The following is a 23,462-nucleotide window of genomic DNA, read 5'->3' as shown; positions in this document are numbered from 1 at the left end:
GGTGTGTGAGCTCGTGTCAAGTGGACATGTGTTGCTCATTTGGCGGAAAATGTCTGCTGAGTTGGTACCACATCGCTAATCAATCCTCATTAGCAAAAGCCAATCTGACATTTAATTGATCTCTCAATAAATTGATGAACGAAATTTCATTTTTTCAATTTACATAATATATTAGATGTATATTTGAAATATTTGAAAGTTTGTGAATTAAAATAACATATATAGTTATGTGTCTAAATTGAATTTATGCCTTAAATTTATAAATGATCTAGCTTGCAACTATTTAGAATCAGTACACTTGGGCTCGAAGCATATGTATACAAATTTACCCCAAAAAATCAAATAAATTAGTATACAATACCTGTCCAACCAATTCTTTGTTTTAGATGATTACAATACAAATAAGATCCAAGTCAAAAACTTTAAATAAATAAAATAAAATAAATAACACAATGTCTACAAGTAATAAATTAGATTACAAAGCCCAACCCAACCAAATCTCTGGTATGCTGAGAGTTGGCCTTATGCATGCGCCTATCAATTGGCAATGTCCTTCCAACCATATGATCAACAAATTCAAGGGAAAATAATATACCATATGATCTTCCCCACCTAGTCCTCATTTCTGAACAAGTAATTACAGATTTTTTCTTCTATCAATCCAAATACTGCTTTTGCTAACCAACCTGTGATGCAAAAAAACAGTTGAGAGATTAAGCATGACAGACAAATAGAACTCAGATTAACAATCAATGACTGAAATAATATATATATCATTAAGACAGAATGGCCAATGTATATTCAGGATTTCCAATCCTAGCAGGAAAAAAAGGGAAACGGGTACTCAATTTAAAGCAAGTAAACAGAGTTCTAGACTCGATCCTGCTTCACACCCAAAAAGAAGCGAGCTACGTCTGGAATAGTAAGGTAAGCACTAGTATCAGATGACTCTAAAGTAGGGAGTCTAGGGACCAACTGAAAATGAAATACTGTTTTCTGCGGTATTTCTATTGTAGTTTCAACAAGTCTAAAAGGATGAAAGGGATGCATGAAACCAGTGGATGAGGATGCTTACCAACATATCTAGGCACTTAAATCAGCATGGAGACCCAATAAAGACACTGATTGATATTAAAATCGTGTCATTTGCTGCAGCATTTGAGAACCAGTTGATTGTGAAACCAACTGTTCTGCACCAAGGGAAGGTCTCATCAAGTGGTTCGCACCAACTGGGTTGCCAAACCCTCTGATCATCTCTTTAGGATTATTGGTATTTGCTTCCATGTGCGATGATTCCATCAGCGTTCGAATCTGACCAAATGGTTAGTTGTAGAACAGCTTTTTAATTTTTCTTTAAAATAAAAGAAGAATAAAAGGAAAAACATATATACATAAAATTCCAACTTACCACATCTAAACGCTTCTTATGTAGATCACTTGACAACTGCATGTTTTAATAGCAAATAAATCTCTTGAATTGAAAAATTAATAATAACAAAAAATTGTGCACTAAAAAGTGCATAATGGAACCGATGTGATCATGAAGATGTTTGCCCCATCATCATCATCAGAGAGAGAGGGAGAGAGATAGAGAACTCCACAATAAACAGGTTTTTCCCCATCATACATTCTAATTTCGTATATTCAATAGTTGAGTACAAATTTCAACCATACATAAAAAGCATGTTCACCTAACAAAGTACTTATCCATTAAGAATAGTCCTTTGAAATAGATACAATAAAGATGTTGAATGCACCACAATGTTGAAGATACTTACAGATTTGTTTTGGTACTTCCTCTCTTCGCTTGAAAATCCAGGAATTGTCAAATGCCAATTTTTCTCTGCAAAATTAATTTAATGCATTAAATTTGGCAACGCTGCATTTGCGTCAACTGATACATATCAGAGGACAAATGTGTCAAGATTTTTCTGATATGGATTTATATAATTTAGAATATATTGTTAAATGCTACTATAACTTCCATGCTATTATAGATATCTCCACAAACCTCATATTCATCCAATGAGCCTAAAATTTCTTATTAAAAAAAATCGAATGAGCCTAACATTGACTTTAAAGAACTCCAAAACTCATAAATTTACAACCCAAAAAGAAATAAATATTTATCCATCCATGAGCCTTATTTTGTTTTTCTTTTTTGATAATCAAGGAAAAACTGATGGTACTTGAAAATGAAAAAACCAAAGAAGAAAAATAAGTAGATTCAATAAATAAGTTATTGATAAAAAAGAAAAGTACAAGGAAAGATCAGCACAAAGAGCATAACACAGGCCCAACCAGAAATACACAGACAAAAACAACCAATACAGAACTAGAAACCTTGATTCAATTTTTTTTTTTTTGTAGATAAGTAAATTGGTCAGCGCTAGACAAGAACCACATTGAATAGATAAACACAGATTTGCAAAAAGTGGGATAGAGCAATTAAATTCACTGATTATTTATTTTTCATACTAGATTATTTAGTATGCATATTCAGAAACCTCTCTTTCCACATCCTATTTGAACTCATATATGATCTTTCCCCAAAACATCAAATTGGGAGACCAGTAAACCAATTATTGAACTTCTATGACATATAACAATGTCCAATAATCATAAGAAACATGGAGATGAGTTGTGGTGCAGCACAAACCTAGGTGTAGCAACACATCCTTGGACTCCAAAGTTGAAGATTTTCTATGCTTTGCCAAATTGCATGCATATGTAGTCACCTGCAAATAGGTATATGATAAGTTCTAAATGTATGTGCATGTCACAGAAAGAATAAAATTTAAAAAAAATGTACACAATAGGCAATATACAAATTAATTTGGGCCTCTTTTGAGATGTGTGTGTGATATACGAACATAATCTAATGAGGATCTAAGTTGAGGACATCAACCAATAGATTAAATATGAATGTATGAAATGCATCTTAGTTGTCCATATTTGACATGGAGATGCCGCTATATATAAATAAGTATAAAACATTAGTATGTTAGCAAGCCTCACAGAATCAATGAAGTCATCTGCAATCTCCAAAAGAAGATTTTCAACTTCAGGATCCAGCCTTCCTTGTGAATCAACCTGGCAAGGAAAAAAAGTGCTCAAAGTGACAAATTTATTACTAGAGCAAATAGACCAACCCCCAACCCCACCCCCAAAACAAAAAAATGAAAAAAGAGAAAACCACATTAATAACAGAAATAAGAGAGTAAAAATAAGCAGGAAAGACCTGAGAAACTAAATCCTGTATCTTTCTCTTCCCAAGAAGTTGATTAGTTGCTTCTGTTCCTTGGCTTGAACTCCCTCCTGGTGTAGTTGTGCCAGATGCAGTGGCATCAGGCTGTGATCCTGTTAAACTAAGAGATTTCTGGCCTGCGGGTACAGCCATCCTTGGGGAATTCTGCTGCTGCTGCTGCTGATGCAAGGGATGTTGTTGCTGTGATTGTTGTTGTAGTGGCTGCTGTATTTGCTGCTGCTGTTGCTGTTGTTGTTGTTGCTGCTGCTGTTGCAGCTGTGGATGCCCCATTTGTTGCTGCTGCTGTACAAGCTGGGATAATTGTTGCGGGTTCAAGGGCATAGACTTTTGATGCAACTGAGTGGATGAAGCCAGTTGCTGCTGTAAGAGAACCTGTTGCTGCCTCTGCTGCTGAAGACGGAACGAAGGTGAGCCAGGGCCAGAAATTTGTGGCATTTGCTTCAACCACTGTTGTGATAAGGAATTCTGCATCATCGCTGGCTGTCCATTCTGAGACAACCCAGAAAGCTGAGGGTTCATAAATGCAAGTGATGATGTTCTTGGTAAGCTCTGAGCAGACTGAACCTGTACATTGTAAAGTCAGATTAAATGTCGCAATCCTTTTTTTTTCAGATTATCAACAACTAGTGTCCATGAGATTTGAACTCAGGACCTCCTCCCACAAAGGGGAAACTGGGCGCCACCACTAGACCAAATGGTCATTGGCAGATTAAATGTCCCAATCATGAATTAAAAATATGCCTAAGATTGTCAATTACATCTCTATCCTTCCAGCGGATAAAAATGATAAAACTGTACCAACAATATTAAAATGCTAATGATTCTACAAAGTGAGCCATTGCAGAAAACTAGACTACAAGTACATTCATAAAAAGAACGACTGATGCCATTCTTCAAAAATTGAAAAATGATCTTACACATCTACACCTGATATCATATATGCTAATGTTAGATGCTACAATCAAATGAAAACAACACAGCCAGAAAATTAATGAAAAAGAAAAAACATATTTCCTGCTAAAATTCTTGTAACATGAAATAAAATGAATCTATTTTCATTGGTCCTCCAAATACCACCACGGTAATCTGCCATAATTATCCATGACATATTTCCCACGTGATACTACATTTATAAATTTAGAGACAATCGAATGCAATCAGAATGAAACTTTTTGGACAAATGTCCAAATGATATTGAGATAGAGATACACAACCACTGTGCAACCTATTACCCTTGAGAAATTGCAAAGCAGCTACCAGACACCTCAAAAGTGATATCCCAGATGTATAAAATCAATTAAAATGAGTACTTCCCATACCAATTTGCACACACATATAAGAAACTAAAAACTACATATATATAGCAGTTAGTGGAATAAAGTAGAAGGATGTCCAAATCACCAGATCAAGCAAGAGGACAGTACAAATGTACAATACCGTACCTGCGCAGAGGTGAGTGAACTTTGTTGGGACAACTGTTGCCTAAGTTGGCCCTGGTTGAGTCGGTGTTGACCATAAGAAGCGAGAGCCCCATTGGCTCTTAGTTGTGAGCTCAAATTGATGGATCCCATCATCCCCATTGCTTGTGTTCCATGTAAAGATTGCCCAGGAGAATTACCTGGAAGAAATTGGGAACCTTGGACTAACCCACCTTTTTGTCTTGGCTGCATAAAAAGTTTACTGGTTTTGTTAAACAAGAACATTTCCAATTTCAGGGAAACATGAAGTCTCTGGTTTGCTTACTTGACTAGCTATATATTATGCAACAGTACAGAAACCAATTCCACATGTCTATCACTCCAACAACTTTTACTGATGCATTAATATTCAATTCAAAATTGAAAGGGCACTGATATACCAAAGAAAAATTTCATTATTTGTGAATCTCTAAAATTTGTTTGCACTATATTTGTAATATTGACGATGATTTACTATACTAATAACATGACTATATCATTTAGGATATGAATAACATGGTTTTGAAGTGCAGCATGGCTATATCAGTATAACATTCACAGGAACACTATCAAGAAACTTCTGTTGCTAACTTGCTACTAAAAACTACAACTTATGCAATTCTACTTCCCGTAACTAGTACTTGACAAATGCACACTAATTACACCACATTCACATGTCCTTATCAAAAGGTAACAGCAACTTTCATGAAAAAATCATACCGAGGCCAGCAACTGCGGCTGCAAGTTGAATTGCGCAGCTGCCACAGCGGCAGCCCCAGACAACATGGGCAAGTGACCACTCTGCCCCATCAAAGCAGATCGCGACAAGTTCCCGCCACCAATTTGCTGCTGCTGCTGAGATTGCTGCAGCTGGTTTTGTTGTTGCTGCTGAATACCACCAGACCCACCAAAATTCACCTGCGCATACGAACCCCCCTGCTGCCTCATCATACCAAAATGCTGCTGCTGCTGGTTCTGACTCTGTTGCTGAATTTGGTTCATTCGGGACATCGAAGGAGACCGCTGCAGACTCTGCTGGAGCTGGTAATTTGACATGGGGTTCACATTCACATTCTGTTGTTGTTGTTGCACCAATGACTGAGATTGTTGCAGCTGTTGTTGCTGCTGCAGTTGTTGTTGGTTTGGTTTTTGCGTGTAATCCAATCCAACTGTGGGTGTGATATGTTGTTGGGTTTGAGGGAGAGAGATGTTGGGCAAAGGAGGGAGGGGTGGGGATGAGATTTGAGGTGATTGGGAGAGAGTTGAAGGGGATGGGATTGGTGGGATTGAAGAAGAGTTTGATGGGTTTTGGGTAATTATAATGTTTGTGGTTGCTGTGGTTGATGTTGCAGCTGGGTCAATGTTGTTGGGGTTTGTGGGTTGCAGGGGTTTTGGGGATGAACATGAGCCACTTTCAGCCATGTTTCTAAATTTATTCGACGAATTGGGGCTGTGATTTTTGTTGTTCTTGATGACAAAGACGCTAATTCATTCTGGATTTTTGGTTTCTAAAATTGTAAACTTTCAGAGAGCGAGCGAGAGAGAGAGAGGGGTTGAAGAAGAACTTTCATAGAGAGAGAGAGAGAGAGGGGAGAGCTTGAAGAGAGAGAGGAGGTCGAATCTGGTCCGTACACGTCAGCAGACAGTCCACCAAGGGGTGAGTCACACGTGTGACTTTGGTTGCAAAGGAAACTTTGGAGTCAACTAATCATATGCGTGGAAATCTAGACCGTTAATCTGTACTGTATGTGTGATGTTAGATTTTGTATAACAATACTACAAGCACACTTATTTTCTCAAATTTTAGATAACATGTTGCTAGTTTGAGTTGCAAAAATGTTTTTTTTTTCTTAGAAATCATTCATTTATACATGAAAATAAATGAGAATAAAAGTATCTAGAGTTAGTCCAAAGTGGTGAGGGTAAGCATAATAATAAGTTAGGTTTGACAAGTTCGGTGTTCAATTCCCTCTCATGTGACCGAAAATAAATGAGATTAATAGATGATTCAACTTAAAATTAGAGCATTTACTCTCACACCTAAGACAAAATTTTGAACAATTTCTCATTTAATATCTTTTGTGCCATAAAGTAAACAAATGAGTTTGAAGTACAACAAACTCCATTCTATCTTATGCAATTAAATTACATACATTGAAAAGATTTTGTCCATTTAATCCCATGGATTCATTCTCTAATATGTATTTTTTACTTGTTTTAATTTACCTATGTATTATAAACCTAGTGATTTGCCGAGCCTATAGCATGAGCTTGTAACTAAACAGAGCATTAAAATAATTGGTTGTATGAGATAAATTAAACTAAGTGGGCGAGGTGTTTGTTCAGCACACACACCCCAAAGCCCTCGGGTTAGTAGGGCACCCCACCCACTACGGGTGAGTAGCAAATAAACCCAGTGGTTCATATTCGGTCACATTCACACCCAAAAGAATTACAAATCTATCATTTTTTGCTCATGTACTTATAAATTTATAATACACCATTAAAATTATAAGTTAAGTAAAAACAAGCCCATATAAAATAAGTAGAGAATCCAAATCAGTATTGGTAATGTGAGTAGGTGAAGGTTCTACAAATTGGAAGAAAAGAAGAGAAGCATTTGAGAGGTTTCCTAGATTTTGATTATCCAGCCAAATTTATATTTGCTACTAGATAATTTGAATGTCTCCAAGTAATTTTTACTAATTGAAACCAATCGTAACTCCAATGTGCAAATTTGTAGTTTCTGATGTAGCCATCTTTAGAACGACATGATAATAAAACTTGAATCAGTATAAAATTAGTGAATTACACAATGAAAAGCTATACAGAAATTGTCAAACCAGTGAATGTATTCGTTGGTTTCAGTAGTTCAATCCTATAAATGTACATCCTATGCAATAAATTTGAACCCACAAAGCACCTGGAACTATAAGAATAGCTTTAGGATAGATTTCAAATAAGCGAAAACATCCCTACAACAAGGACGTGCTCATGGGATTTGCAAAGAAATGCTCACGGCAAACCAGCTTTGATTGGATGAAGCTGCCTCTAAGGAGGGTCCCTAGAATTGGTGGAGGACCATTGGACACAGTTTGATGCATCTTCCTCACGTAAAGGTGTTTATCCAAAATCATCAACTCCAACAATTTTCTACAGCTCTATAATAAATTTTGAAGTTATCATTAGCATTGAATAAAAAAGAGAGGAGAAAATATATTAGTAGAGAACCTATATCGTGCAACAAATTGTGGGCTGGAATACCTGGGGATTCAGTACATCCATCCGGCGGATAATTTCATCCTAACACAGACAACAAAGATAAAAAGAAGTGAGAACATATTAAAAATATATGTAAAGCCTTTCCAGTTAAAGCTATTTGTTCAAGCTGATATGACCAATTCAAACCAAAATGCTTCCTAAACCTGCAGCAGGACAACCAATCGGCACAGCCGCACAGGTCCTAGTCAACACATTGACACATTTCAAATGAAGTTTCCAACTAATGGATTATATGCATGTGGTACAGATGCAGAATGACAGTCATCAATAATGAGAGCAACAAACATAATAGCCAAACTCTATTGAAAAAGAAGCATCTTTCGATAGAACTATGAATAACCCTAATTAGCATCTCTTTCTGGCCGACTGAGCGGCCCAATGAAACTCATAGGTAAAGGCATAAAGCAATAAGCAGACCAACTGTAATGTTGAGATAACCAGTAACTAGGAGGATAGCAACCTCAACCAAAATTTTATGACTAATCATGTGTTATCTTGTCAGTAAAGAACTAAAGATATATGATCCAATGAAGGAAGCCAAGGGAACTTTGCTACTGTATCCAGCGCTGACTAGCAGTAACAACGCATTGTGAAGAATATGAAAATTAAAGCAATTTGCATGCACAAAATTTCCAACAAGATAATTGTGAGATGGATAATTTCTAAATTGTAAGGCATTGCCAGTCACTTAAAATTTGAAGCATTCACCTTCTGTAACGTTTGATTTATGGGAAGGCAAAGGGGACAGAATGTGGCAAAAGCAATGTTTTACTAGCCATGAATAGAATTTATTATAAACCCAAAGAATGCAACTACCTCTAATATCGCTGGATTTTGCATCACAATCCCAAGAACACGTCTCCTGAGTCCCTTGTATATAATCTTGTTAATGGTCCCATCACCATTTATCCATGGCAATATTGGCACACATAGCTTACCAGAAGAGGATTCAGATGATTCATCCTCATTGACCCCTCTAGGTGAAACTACTTTGCCTTCCATAAACCCTTCAGGAACACTGCTAGTTTGTTTTTTATATGAGGGCTCAGCCACCGCTTCAGGGAAATTAAGAAATGTCACTTTATGAACATCATTCATATTTGTATCCCTCTGTGAATGAGCACCACCAATATCATGATTTTCTGGATAATGGATCAAATGGCCATCATCGCCTCCTAGTGGCTGAAAAGTCTCGGACAATGAAGTCATACAATACTTGCCACGATACAAAGAATCAATGACACGTATAGAGTCATAAGCATTGACCTGTAAATAAAGCAGCAATATTTCAGATGCAGCTACAGTGAAATGTTTAACTCAGTAGATTTGGTCAAAGTATGAAATCACATGTTTTACTTCTTGAGATCCAAATTTAAGCCATATAATGCTAGTCCTCTTAATTTCTAAATCAAGGAATCTGTTAAGTCTTTTTTTTATTTTATTTTTTATAAGATCTGATAAGTCATTTTGAAACAGTTCTTTTAATGTATTGCAAACCTCCTTTTCTCCACCTAAAAAGTGAAATCAATGCTTTCCAGTTGATACCTCAAATAAAAGAGAATCATCTCTCCATGGTTAATCAAATCCTAAATGAAAGAATTACTAATTGCACTTTAATTTGGCTGACAACTCTTAGTGAATTTCCAGCACATGAAGATATACAGCATACGTTGAACTTACAATATAAAATAATTGGTGGCCCGCATCCTAACTGCTTAAACTTTTGGGAATAGAGGTAATCCAACAAACTTAATCATGGTATCAGAGCAGAAGATCTCAAATTTCAACCTCCCGATATTAAGTTGAATTGAACATGTTGGCTCTAGTGGTGGAAAGAGGGCCACATGTAAGCGGTATTGTTAGAACGTAAAATAATTGTTGGCAGCCTAAATTTTTAAGAATATTGGCAAACCAACAAACTTTAGGTCCGTATCACTTTATCAATGAGATATTATATTCTCATATAGCAAAACCATTAGCAAACTAACCTTTAAGACTCTCTCAAATGTTTGAAGCACGTCAATGATAAGTTCAGTCATCTTTTCTCCTAAATGGAACACCAAAAAACAATCAATACTGGAGGAAGTAATGCATAACATAAGTATCACCTTCCTGAAACAGGAAAGCATGTGCCTGCACGCACATAAAAAAGTTATAGCATCAATACCTGGGATATTTATTATTTTGGAAACTTCTTCTATGCTCAGTCCTTGGTCACCGGCCTTCTGAATAGCAATGTAAACGGCCCTAAAAACCTCAGGATGGATGGGACTCAATTGATCTTGAGCAGAATGTAATGGCAGTAAATGTTCAGCATAGCCCACCATACCTTCCCAAGGTAACTCACTAAAAATCTCTATTACAGGGACATTACTGCCTGAATTAAGAATATCTTTCATATGGTCGGAATGAGGTAACATACTTCGACCAGAAGTACTGTCTACGGGTTGATAGTTTCCACCAAAAAGTTTTTCACCAACAGGAGTATTGTCATTGAACAATTCTATAGAATTGGCTGTTGAAAATGCTGCACGATATACAGATACCGTGATACCTGGGAAACCTTTTTCTCGACGGGAAATAATTTCACCTTCTGCCGCCACAAATGATTTTAGCTTTTTAGTCTTGTCACTATCTGAAAATTCATTGCCATCAATTTTACGTTTCGAGCTTCTCAAATCTTCAGCCTCTCCCACACCTTCATCTGGCAAGCATGGGGAAATTGACAGTTCATCTGAAGAAACTAGAGCAAACAAATGGAATAAGTCCCCACACTGTAGATCTGCAGAGAGATCAATCCCCCCTCCAATAAGATCTTTATCTCTTTCATGGAGCCAATGAACAAATTCAGTAGCTCTCTCCCCAGAATTAAGTGGAAATGGTGATGCACATATATTATGCAAAAACGGTTGTGAGAGAAAAAAATGTTGGCTGCCATTACCCCCAACCTGACAAGTGAAAAATCACCAGGAATGAAATGTATACAACATATAGATGAACAGGAATATATGGGGAACACAAAGACAATTGGATATGAAACAATAGAAATTAAACTATTATGGAAAATAAAAAAGAAATTTTGTAGATCAGCATGTTCATTGCCCTAGTAGTACCACAAGATTAACATAAGCAGGTAAAATAAACAAAAATCTAAGATCTACCATGATTTTTTTATCTCGAAGATAGTTGAAAGCTGCAAATAGATCACACTCTGAGTAACGTCGTAGAATTTCAGCAAGCAGATTTGGCACCTCTGGTGAGGTACTCAAGAAGACAAGCTTAAACAACTCTACAGCATTAGAAACAGCCAATGATTTGTAGACTTGTGTACTGACATCAACTCCATGCAAAAGCTTAAAAAACTGTTCATTAAGGTGTTGATAGCATGATCTTCGTGCAGAAATTTTCAATCCTCTTGCACCATTATTATTTATATCCTCATATGGAGCAGTTGATGCAATTAATTCAGATTCCTGGGCATCCTGCGGGTAAAACAGTATTTCAGTGAACCAGACACAAATAACTGATAGCAGAGACACAAATAGTGAACCATGATATAGTGCATTCAGCAACCTAATCAAGCTCCACTTAAATTTACTTCAGATATGACATATTCAGAAGGCGATGTTAAGATTTATAAAATTTAAGGTGTAGGGATTGGGTAATTACATATACTTCAGGATCTGACCAGTCCTCACAGGTAGATCCAACTCTTCTGGAAGCATCCAATTTAGCCATTCTCTTGTAGTGAAGTGCATCCTCAAGGGCTTTTTTAATATTATTGTCATCAAAATTATCCCATGGTTCTTCCTGAAGACCCGTCCCTTGATTATGATCACTGATATTAGGAAGATCACTGTTATGACCTTCCCCTGTTGAACCTCGCAAAAGCAGCCTGCAATCATCTTTGTTTACTGACCTGTTCTGAGCTTTTTCCAGGAGCATTGCATATCGTTTACCGAGCATGCCACATAGCCTGCTAACAGCTTTTCTAAATTTTCTGTTTTTGCTCCGTAATGTTGACATTCTTTTGCTGCAGGCACTAGGAGGTGCTGGAAGGTCAGTATGTAAAGCCCAATCTATCCGGTGAAACTTTGCCCCAAGAATTGCACGGTGTCTAACATATTGGATAATCAATTGCCTGAAATGATGTAATCAATAATATTTTGATAGGAAATGAGAACTTTATAGTAAAAAAAGGAAAAGAGTACAATCAGAAGTGGGCCAGTAGTCCACAAAAGAAACTACCCTCAACCTACAAAGACAGGACACAAGAACTGGAAAAGATAAACCACTACAACAAGAAACCCAGAAAACATAACACACCAAAATACAAACAAAACAGCACTCAATACATCACTCCACCCCAATCCAGGAGAATGGCACTTAAAGGTGCCCCTAAAATGCTTGGATGGGGAAGCCCCCATCGAGGCTAAGAATCTAATCCCATCCCAAAAGGGTGTTATCAATAATAAGTGAAATGAAAATAGATGAATATTAATACTATGTAAAGAACAAAAGGAATCCGGTCCTTTTTCTTTTTTCTTTGTCAGATGTAGACCCAATAAAGAGATCTTATGAGCTTGCAATTTCTAGGGAAAGTCAGGGAACAAGGTGCATAATCATTTAGTATCAAACTTTGTTGATATTTACCACTACTATTTCCCGAATGCTTAAGATATTTGGATGTGAGCCAACAATTATTTTTTATATTCTCATACTCTCGTTACACATGGCTCTCTCTACATTACTAGGTACCAACATGCAAAGTTCAACTCATATTGGGAGGTTATAATTGCAGGGATTAAAGGTACCATGATACCGTTTACTGGTTTACCACTATACCTACAAGCTTGTAACCAACAATTATTTTATAATCTATCAAGACCAAAAGGAAACCACTAACTCCATACAGCACGAGGCATACGTGCGAAAAGGCAACTTTCCCCTCCATAGAGTAGCTAGCATATATATACAAAATATTTTTCTTATTTCACAAGTCTTCCTTACCTATCAGCCTCTTCTGTCCATGAAAACCTTCGTTGACGTGTTAACTTCAACTTTGAACACTTTCTAATAGTTGAATGGCACCCCTCAACATCTTCATTTGGTTCAGGTTCCTTCTCAGTTTCTAGATGATCAGGCAATGGCTGCAAATGTGTGTCATGGTCACCTGAAGTGACCAAGAGATTTTGTTCTTCCATGGATTGTTTCACAGTATCAGATAATGTGGTATGCTCCTGCTCTTCCAACTGTCCAGTTACATCATCATTTTCTGTGACCTTTACTGACCTTGGTTCAAAAGATCTCTTCCTTTTCCGTGAACCACGTCTACTTTTTTGAGATTGAAATTCATCCCCTTTTTTTTTAAATCCATGAAGATGTTGATGACGCTTATCATAATGCACACGAAGCACCTGCAAGTGGTACAAATCAGAAAATGGTCTATAATCGGAGTATCTCTCAATTTAATGAAATGAATAGAGTAATTTAGGATATGATTTCAAGACCTACTATGACTTATTCTACAGAATATTAAGCAATTCATGACACATATGTCCAGAAAAGAGGATAATCACATGAGTTCGTGATAATACAAGATAATAGTGATAGCAATCATAAGAAGTTGAACTTCGAAACAATGTACCAACTAATGACAAAAATGCTCGCCTGATATGGTTTAGCCACAAGTATCAAAAAGTAACAATGAACCATCTGAAAAATGAAAACATATTATACATATAGAAGTTTAAGGTGCCAAATAATACAAGGAAATCCAAAAAGAGCAAGAAAGAAATATATGTTAAGGCAAATAATTTTAGGGTACCAAATTTTAAAAGGAAATGAGAAAAGCCGTGACACCACCATTGGTATTGGTAAAAATCTGGGGAAAGGCGGAACTTATACAACACGAAAATTTTGAATTGAATTTTAGAAAATGTAAAAACAATAATTAATGCAATAAGTAAACTAGTAAAGTTGATAAAATAGAATATACAAGTAATGGGGGGAGGGTGAGTGGAGGGTTCATTTGATTACATTGTTATAAGCTTTGGTTTCCTCTGAGTTTCAGGATACACAATTTTTCTTATTATGCAAATGGAATTTGGTTACTTAGATCCAGTTTTGTTTATTTGTATGTAATGAAATTATGTTGTCGATTAGCTAGTAATCAGTGTTTGTCCACTGTGAAAGTAGCCTTTAATTTGTTTCAATAGAAGTATTGCTTCTCATTATGTTTTTTAAAGCTCAATCTTTTTATCATTTTAACACACTGCCCAAACACACTTTTGTGGGAGCAGGAAAAATAAAGATTTATTTGAAATATATAATAATGAAAGACGGTAACCGTAAGAAATTTTAGGCATTATTTGACTGCATAATACCCCATGTACAATTAATTCCATAAATCACACAAATATTATGTATTTAAATATCTAAAAGGAAGATTACCAAAACAACCACAAAATCTAAATAAAAAGTCCAAATTTACACTCTGAACAAAAAGTAAAAACCATACCACCAAAATACAGCAAATGAAAGCCAAAACCTTGATGACAAAGCACAAACCCAAAAACCCATTAAGGAAACCCATAAACAAATCAAAGTGAAAGAGAGGGCAATATAACACATGCAGAAGAAGCAAAGCATGATATTGGCATCAACAGAGCAGAGAATCTAAGAGCAGCTTTCAAGTGGGATCATTGTCCATGGCGACAACATGCATTTCAAAGGGATACTGATCTCTTGGGTCATCAAGTCCAGGCTCAACAGTCATTGTATCAAGCACAGAACTCAATGAACTTGGAGAAAAACAAGGGAAGAGGGTATAGAATCACAGAACGTTTGGATGTTTAAGTCTCTATTCTATGGGTTCGGGTAAAACCAACAAAACCCAGAATCTATAAAACCAAACTGGCACTGAATTTCAGCAAAATACACCCGATATATCACTGAAATTTATGCAAATTTCCTGAAATTTCATTACAAGAATCCAGATCTTTCTCTTGTTTCTTGCCGATATTGATATGTTACCAATATGTCTCCAAAACTCAGATATTTCGGAGACATCTTTGGATGAAATTGACCTACCCATGTCCTTATCAGGATAGAGAAAATATCGACATTTTGGTACTTTTGCATCACTGGTTAGTATTGATACAGTACCAGAGGAATAAGAAAAAAGAATCAGTTAAGCAAATTATAGCAGAAGATAACCTGCTCTAAGGTCAAATTGAGATCCTTTGCAATTTTCCGGCACTCTTTAAATGAAAGCTTTTCACTTGGATCATCCTTCAGTATGCGCTTCAAGAGCTCATCACGTTGAGCAGCTGTCATAACTTGAACTTTGGTCCATGACCTGTAAAGGGACACCTGTGGAAAGAAAATAAGATAATTTGGCAACTAAATCAATCTACCAGTTTTACCTTGGCAGCATTTGCACTTCAATTTCAAAGGCAATCCTAAAATCTACAAATTTATGCAGAGTCCAGACAGTGAAGGATATAATGACCAATAACTGGTAACGGTATTCATATCAATTTAAGCCACAAAAAAAAAAAAAAAAAAAAAAAAAGCATCCGAAATGAAAATTCAAATATTCATTAAAAAGTCAAAAGGTCGCACCCAAGTACCTGGGGGTGTGTGCAAGAGATCCTAGAGTTACAGGCAAAAATTCAGTGCAAGATATAGAATTCAAAAACTCAAGACAGAAAAGCCTTGCAAAATGTAAGATGAATAGCATGCATATTAAAGTTTGTGGTGGACAAAAAGCTTAAAATAACCCTCTACAAACAAACTTGAATATAATATATTGATTCGATGCAAATTTCTCTTGAAGTAATAACGCGTTGATCTAGTTGCTACCGGAGCCACAAAGGGCTATCTAAATTGATTCTTTTCTGCCGATAAGCTCCAATTGCATCATAGGAATTACCCAAAAAAAAAAGGTTCTTTTTCAGAAAAAATATTCTTTAAGTGGATACCTCTTGTACAGCAGATCCAGGAAATGCATGTAAAGCAGCACTTGGGTCAGCAGCAGCATAACAGTACTCTAAAGTTTGCCAATACTCATCAACAGCTTCTCGACTTGAGAGGACAAAATCATGTCTGAATCTTGGGCGAATATCAAGAGATCTAAAACTCAAAGATATTGCATCTTTTGAAAGTGGTTCCTCTATGTGAGGCTTAAGCTCCAATGCATGTGTAGAAACGGCATGAAGAAATTGTATACCATCTTTCGAATGGTCATCACTAATCATTCGAACCAACTACATCAAAGAATTAGTTTAGGCATGATGATGTAAACCTACAATGTGAAAGCATAACAAGCCTGTCCAACATGTAGCAACACAAAGCCACAAGGTGGGGACATAAAAGAGTCTCTCAAAACTACAATCATGGTAGGTAGAAATGTTAAGGCAACAAAAGAGCAGAAGTGAGGGAATCAAATAAATAGGGTTTCATGGATGTGAGGGTCAAAGGCTTCCTAGTTCTCCACCTTCTTTGATCACATAAGAATCAAGATTATATAAGAATATCACTAAAGATACCATCTTTCAATGGAGTCCTCAACAAAAACAAAAACAAAAACAAAAATTCAATGGAGTTAAACCAAATACAGATTTTTAAATATTTAATCATATTTGAACCAGATATGATTATTAGGATCTGTTACGCAAGAACCACGACAAGTGATGTTTTCCACTATATAATTATTCTAAACTTAAGCAAACTGATCACTGTAAGCTCTGAATGGATAATCTCATCCAAAGCTGTTTCCTGAGTCACCTTGAAATATGTTTGACCTGAAAATCATAAGTATTATAAATGGCTGGTAGAATCAGCACGCTGGAGTCCAAGTGAAATTTAGATTCCTAATGAACCATTACATAGAAGAAAAATAACATGATGGTTTCTTTGGTTCATGAACAATGACATTAGTGAGCTGCTTTCATGATTGACAGGGATGTAAAACCCCCACTATTTTAAGTTCTACTACCAAGCCGTCAAAACCAGCGCATTGCCTTTAAAATGTAAAGAATGTAGAGCTGAACCAATTTATGTGAATAAAATGTGGCAGACATTCTGAATGATTGATGATACGTATATGAAGAACCAATTCTGAATACAGCCAAATAATCGTACCTTCAATCGTCGTAAAATGTCAATGACCAATGACAGCCTTCCAGTTGCATGGGTATCCATCATAGACTTGTACTCCACAGAAGAAAGGTCAGAGAGACGCAAACCCCTCTTACAGTTCTCAATCATATCATCAAATTTTGTAGTGGATCCCACAACTTGTAGAAACAGCTCCACTGGAATAGCCTTGATTGCTGCCTCTAGTGAAAACAATTTGCTACTACTGTGAGGATTTCTTAGCTCAATGACATCATTTTCAAATGATAAAGCATCATAAGAGCCTGTGGAACTATAGAGGTAATCCCATAGGAAACTATGTAGCAGCTTTGCACGCATCATTTTTGCCAGGATAAATCCATTAGCACGCATAGCTTCTGATCTCACTGCTCGAATATCTGTACTGACATGGTTCTGAGTTCTCTGAACATCTTTCAGTACAGGAACTGATTCACTGTTCTTCAACCGAGATGAGCACCGACCACGACTTTGAATCTCAAAAGACCTCCATGTATCATGAATTTCAGAAACTAGTTCAGGAGTTAAACTGACAGATGGGTGCAGAACCACTATAATGGTACGGCTACCGCCAAAATTTGTGACAACAGGGACGTTAATATGTATACACTTGCAGTGTCCTAGTTGCTGAAGTTTATTTAAAATTCGGTCAATAGTTTTCCTGTCTGTCGTTGTGCACTTGTCCTTCTCTAGACTCACAAGCCACCTATACAGCTCAGCTCTTAAAATAAACTTCTCATCCTAGACAAGAGAAATGAAAATATTAGTTTTAGCAATCAATATAGTAATATACAACAAGTAGATAAATAAAAAGGACCAACGCAAGTCCTCAAGGCAATGGATGACGATAAGAACCTGCAGCCGTTCAAGTATCCTTTTTTCCCTTCGAGCGCTATCCACAGTCAAAGGAAGACATGGATACCTCGGATCTGATCCAGAACTGCGTGGCCTTAACAGGGCAGGTGGTGTTTCAGATATGGCACCATTCATTTCCATTTCTGTGCTCAGTAAACTAACTTTAGCATTAGAAGTAGTATCTTTTGGCTCAAGAAACATCAGTTGGGAATTTCCAGGACAGAGAAGCATATGGTTAGATTGATCATACCCAGAAGATCCACTAGAAGGGTCATTATTAATCTCTCTATTTTTCATATTTCCAGGGCCAGTAGTATCACCTTTCAAAGTTGAAAGGTCAAACACTGGAAGAGTTTGATTTTGATCTGACCTGTCAAGAGCATCTAGGCTTCCAACACATAGATCAGTAATTTTTTTTTCATTGGCATTTTCTAATTTATTAAGAAAAGCATTAGCCAATTCAGAATTGTGTTTCCCAGATGTCCGAAATCGATATGTCACAGCTTTTTTGTGCATTTCTGGCTGCAGACTCATCCCAAACCTAGACGACATACTACCAAGCCGGTTATAATTCCTTTTGTTGTTGATTCCAAGCCTCTCCATAACCTGTTTGTAGCAAATATGAAAATCCTAAGAATTTAAAGTTGAAATACAACTTTTAAGAATTTGCATGAATGTATCATGCATAGCAATCTCAATGAAGCACCTCCAAAAGAGTTTAAGTGAATAAAGACTTCCATACCATTATATGCTTAATCCACAGGAAGTCCAGTAGACCTATATCAATACTAATTTCTGGACAGCAATTTATATCAGAGTTAATTAGTCTTAAATAGTGGGTAACTACAGGCATGGCTATTTGATTGAGGCATGGTTACATGATTAAACCATGGAAGAAATATGACAATAAATCATGACAAGTTAACGATGGAAGATTCCCCAGTCCCCGCCAACACGGGGAGAACTTAACAATTCCAGAAATAGTAAATCATGGAAGTAATATGGAAATAAATTGATGCAGGAGCATCTCCTAGGGTTCCAAGACTTATTATTATTTTTCAGTAGCTTTTAAATTTTTATTTCCTAGCTGGATTTAGAGTCTAGTTTCCTTATTTCATTAGGTCTTTAAGGTAATTTTACTTTATGTTTTCCTAGTTAGTTTAGGTTTATGCTTTCCTAGTTATCTTAGGTATATGTTTTCCCTATATAAGCTTAAGGCTTAGGTTGTAATAGACAGTTTTTGGCATAATATTATTCAGATATTTCTGATGTGAGAGTTTCTTTTGGGTTCCTAAACCCTAGAACTCATCTATCTACGTTCCAACTTTGATTCTATAGCTTTATTCTCTCTATTTTCTACTGTTATAGCTGGATTTTCCTTTCTACTGTGGTTTTTGCCCTAATATAGTAGCAAGACAGCAGCGTGTGCTCCTGTCTTGCATCATAAATAATGACAAAATTTATGGTTTCTCAAACTTATACACATAATAACTGTTCAGAAATGTCCACTTTCCTAATTATGTATATTATTTATTTTCTTTCCAGGCATCTGTTAACACATGAGTCGCCATCTTTGAAAGGGACAACTGTACTGTCTATTTTAAAAAGATCCTTAAAACCCTTGGCTTTCCAATACTAAAAATATAACAAAGGATTCACTGCTAACTTCAATAATGATTTTAGTAGCAAACTACAATACTCTTAAAGAAAATATAGCTGCTCAAGAAACTAATGCACACACCTCAATCCTAGTCAAGCCCTCTGACCCTGCAGCATCTATCAATTCATAAATTTGATGCTCAATTGGAAGTTCTACAAGCTGATCGGTGATTTGACGTTTCTTTCCAAATTTCACCTGTTGTTCTTCATCAAAATCGTCATCTACATGTCCAAGACTTCTTGGCTCATAACTCAATGGAGCAGAATTTTCCGGAAAGCGCAGGCAACACTCGACCTGTCCAAAGTGAAAAAGGGATATCAAGTCATGACCAATGAACTAACTTGAAAGGTCCTTGTCCTTGAACAGTTTGAACTTAATTATTATTTATTATAGAATCAGCATTAGAAAAAAAAATTTAAAAAGAAACACAATATTGAAATAAATATCCAAGAGCAACAATATTGTAAAAAATAAAAAAATAAAAAAATCAGAAACCTTCTCATCCACTTTAGCATCAAACAACTCCACAATACCAGCAGCTTTCAACCTGCGACAAATCTGGAAGCAAAATATGTAGGGAACAAATGCAAAGAAAAACAATCAGCATAACTTACAAAATTGCTAAATTAAAGATTTAAGAGCAAATACAGAGTTAATTAAATTTTTACTTTTCTCCAAGCTTTATGCCCTGAAGGAGTTCCACTGTAACCAAGATCTTTCTTAATATCCGAAACAACAAGAACCTTTAACAGCAAATAACATGAAACAAACTCAGCATTAAGTGAAGAAAACAAAAACAAAAACTAACATGATAGATCCATCGGAACTTCAAAGAAACTTGAGTTACATGACCTTGCCATTGGCTTCTTCAAGTTTATCACAGACTGCCTTCATTGCTGGTAGATAGTCCTTTACAAGCACGTCCTCTCTAACCCATTTTCCAGCAAAGCCATCACCACTTGGAGGACTTTCTTTCTCATTTCCAAAACTTTCCTTAGTATGTTCTTCCTTGGTGATCTCAATCTTTTGTTGAGAGCTTAAATGCTTTGCATGCCGATATAAGTATAACATATTGGTAGTCACACTCGGACTGTTCCTCGACTCCCCTTCATCACCAGCTTCTTTTGTCTTTAATACTGCAGATTGCCTCACAATTAACCCTTGACATTCAAGGTTCTTCACTGCGTAATGAAAGTTTCTCCCTTCTATACCAAGTTCCTTAGCAAGCTGACTTTGTGTAATTCCATTCGTTCTGCGATAACCAATTAGTTAATGAACAACTAGTCAGCCTAATTAACCTACAAAATTATTCTCTCACGACTCCCAAAGTTTATCTGCAATCACTCAACATTTTTCTACAACAGAGGAGGAGATAAGAACCACCAAAACCACAGAATTCGTACAACTACCACTGCTCCTGCCTTTCTACCATCACTTAATCTTCCACCTTAGTCTAACAACATATTCCTCTCATGTATATAAAAAAATTTCTAGCTTGACAATTAACATTTCTCGACCCACATTCCAATGAACCAACATTTTACATTAAGGGTAAAACAATTTGAACGACCTCCACATTCATGATTCACTAAACCTATACAACACGCAAAAATTGCAACCAAAGTTACCAATTTTACACATACATCCATATATATGCATACACACACATAATCATTCAAAACTGCCAAACTAAATATATATATATATATATATATATATATACATACACGTATACACAACCACATTACGAAGTTTACACATCATCATTTGACATGCTTATATATAAAGCCAATAAAAAACTGTGAATGCAAGCAAATTAGATTTTGAACAAAGAGAACCTAGCCGTGACGACGCGCTCGAGAGCTCGGCGTTGAGCCTGAGACATGTTAGCATTGGCGGATTGGACATTGTACAGGCCCATGAAGTTGTTCCTGAGGCCCTCGTCGGCGACGAGCTTCAGGTTGAGCTTCTCGGCGTCTTGGAAAGACTGGATGGAAGGGTCTGCCGGACTGTACGGTGCGTATAGGTGGCCATGGAGTTTGAGAGTGGGGATTGAGCGAAGCCCACCCCATAGGGCTTGTTTGAGGGTCGTAGAGAGGTCGTCGAGGTTGGAGGAAGAGAGAGAGGGTTCGAGTCTGGGCCAGAGGGCTTGAAGAGAGAGACCGTTTTGGAGCTCCGAGCATATTTCTGCTATGGCCGAGTTCAGAAGCGAGTCCATGGAGGAAGCATGTGGGAATTGAATTTTCTCTTCGTTTTTGGGAGTGACTGAGTTTTGGAGTGGGACGAAGAAGAATGAGGGAGGCAATTGGAGGCGGGTACGACCGTGCGAAGCCGCGCGTGGAAGCTTTATTTTTTTTTTTTTTTTTTGGTCTGAAAAGCTTTATTTGTTCATCTGAACCAAAACTACGACGGTGAGTATAGACAGAAAGACGACGAGTCGTTTGGGCCAAATAATACTTTTTATTTATTTTTAAATAGGCCTAATAAATACTTAAGGGGGTGAAATCCTGCCATTTTATTGCAAAAGAAATAAAAACCATCTTATTATTTCATTTCGGATTTGGATTTGGATTTGGGTTGGATATGTTTAAATAATCAATTTAGTATTAATTAAATTATTTATCAATTTGTGTCAAGTTTAAATCTACCTATTGTTAACCAACTAACTGTTAACCAACTACCTATTATGACTATATAAAATCTACGTGGGTTCACTTTATTTGAACCATTATCTAAGGTAGGGGGTGGATATGGTTCGGTTTTGGGCAAAACCGAATACTAGACCAATCAAATTAATTCACATTTTTTCCAATGAAAACTGACTAAACCATATATGCAAAATAAAGAAAAAGATAATACAGAAATGAAGATGAATGAGAGAAAAATATGAACAAAATTTAAAGAAGAATATGAGAGTAGTTGCAAAAAAAGAGAGAGAGGATGAATGTAGTGTCTAGAGGGAGGTTGAACTTGAGATGAAGGGGGAATGAGGGATGAGGGATGGGAAGAAATAAATATGATAATATTACCATTTAGTTTGGTTGGATTTAGGGGATTTACAGTTAGTTCAAATGGCTCATCAAGCTGCATATAGCATTTTGGTTTGGATATTTCAAATATCTAAATTGTTCATGCCGAAAAAAAAAAGATCTAAAATGTTATTAGTAATGGATTACAAAACTTATATATTATAAATAGTTGCGTCACTTAAATTATATAACACCTTTAACATTATATTTTTAAGGACGATTTATAGTTTAATCTATTTTATGAATCTTTCTTAGACTAAAATCGGTAGTGATTTAGAGTTTTTAATTAAGTCTTTTTATTTTTTTTTATTTGACGGCTTTATGTTAGGTTTTAATTCTAACATGCAGCCTCTATAAAGCCCAAAATCTCAGAGTTAAAACCTAATATGCAGCCTTTACAACGCCCACTCTACACCCTAAAAGGAAAAATACCCTTCAAATTAAAGAATAACTTTATTATGAATTAAAAAGGATTTTCTTATAAATAAAAAAAACTTTATTATGAATTAAAATAATTTTTTTATAAATTATTATAAATTAAAAGAATTTTCTTATAAATTTTAAAACATCTCCAGTCTTCATCTACTAATTATTTTTTTAAAAGACTTAAATCTAATTATCTCTATTTTTAATGTGAGAATAATTTTATTCACATGACTTATATCAACCACACAATTTAACCATATGTTTCCACTTTTCACTAATAGATGCTATGTACTACTAAAGCTATAAATCCCCAAATTGAAATAAGA

General features: G+C 36.1%; 2 protein-coding genes across 2 annotated transcripts; both read right to left on the bottom strand.

Annotated features, from left to right (window-relative positions):
- Positions 1-312: 312 nt before the first annotated feature.
- EER4 (Transcription initiation factor TFIID subunit A) lies at positions 313-6,290 on the bottom strand. The gene is made up of 9 exons (XM_086242452.1): positions 5,446-6,290; positions 4,711-4,932; positions 3,242-3,832; positions 3,019-3,093; positions 2,660-2,738; positions 1,779-1,843; positions 1,409-1,444; positions 1,076-1,311; positions 313-686 (listed from the first exon to the last, which is right to left on the bottom strand). The coding sequence occupies exons 1-8, from the start codon at positions 6,145-6,147 to the stop codon at positions 1,132-1,134; spliced, it is 1,950 nt and encodes a 649-aa protein (XP_086098578.1). The 5' UTR covers positions 6,148-6,290; the 3' UTR covers positions 313-686; positions 1,076-1,131.
- Positions 6,291-7,507: 1,217 nt separating this feature from the next.
- On the bottom strand, positions 7,508-22,010 carry LOC147287486 (B-block binding subunit of TFIIIC). Its single transcript, XM_086240215.1, has 17 exons — positions 21,520-22,010; positions 20,534-20,933; positions 20,350-20,424; positions 20,177-20,239; positions 19,763-19,975; positions 18,022-18,627; positions 17,155-17,907; positions 15,993-16,277; positions 15,226-15,381; positions 13,018-13,424; positions 11,677-12,148; positions 11,169-11,489; positions 10,175-10,955; positions 9,996-10,054; positions 8,824-9,273; positions 7,990-8,028; positions 7,508-7,886 (listed from the first exon to the last, which is right to left on the bottom strand). Exons 1-17 carry the CDS (start codon positions 21,897-21,899, stop codon positions 7,701-7,703), a joined length of 5,646 nt encoding a protein of 1,881 aa, XP_086096341.1. The 5' UTR covers positions 21,900-22,010; the 3' UTR covers positions 7,508-7,700.
- Positions 22,011-23,462: the final 1,452 nt, after the last annotated feature.

This window comes from Dryas octopetala, chromosome 4 (genome assembly GCF_963921425.1).
Source record: "Dryas octopetala chromosome 4, drDryOcto1.1, whole genome shotgun sequence".
NCBI lineage: Eukaryota > Viridiplantae > Streptophyta > Magnoliopsida > Rosales > Rosaceae > Dryas > Dryas octopetala.
The sequence above is the reverse complement of the archived record's forward strand: the minus strand, read 5'-3'. Positions and strand labels throughout refer to the sequence as shown.

Coding starts and splice junctions, on each gene's coding strand:
- EER4 (XM_086242452.1), bottom strand. CDS start 6,147: ATGGCTGAAAGTGGCTCATGTTCATCCCCAAAACCCCTGCAACCCACA. Junction 2,739..3,018: donor CAGATGACTTCATTGATTCT/GTGAGGCTTGCT, acceptor ACCTATTTGCAG/GTGACTACATATGCATGCAA. Junction 1,312..1,408: donor ATAAGAAGCGTTTAGATGTG/GTAAGTTGGAAT, acceptor CCATTTGGTCAG/ATTCGAACGCTGATGGAATC.
- LOC147287486 (XM_086240215.1), bottom strand. CDS start 21,899: ATGGACTCGCTTCTGAACTCGGCCATAGCAGAAATATGCTCGGAGCTC. Junction 11,490..11,676: donor GGTCAGATCCTGAAGTATAT/GTAATTACCCAA, acceptor TTTTACCCGCAG/GATGCCCAGGAATCTGAATT. Junction 7,887..7,989: donor TGGATGTACTGAATCCCCAG/GTATTCCAGCCC, acceptor AATTTATTATAG/AGCTGTAGAAAATTGTTGGA.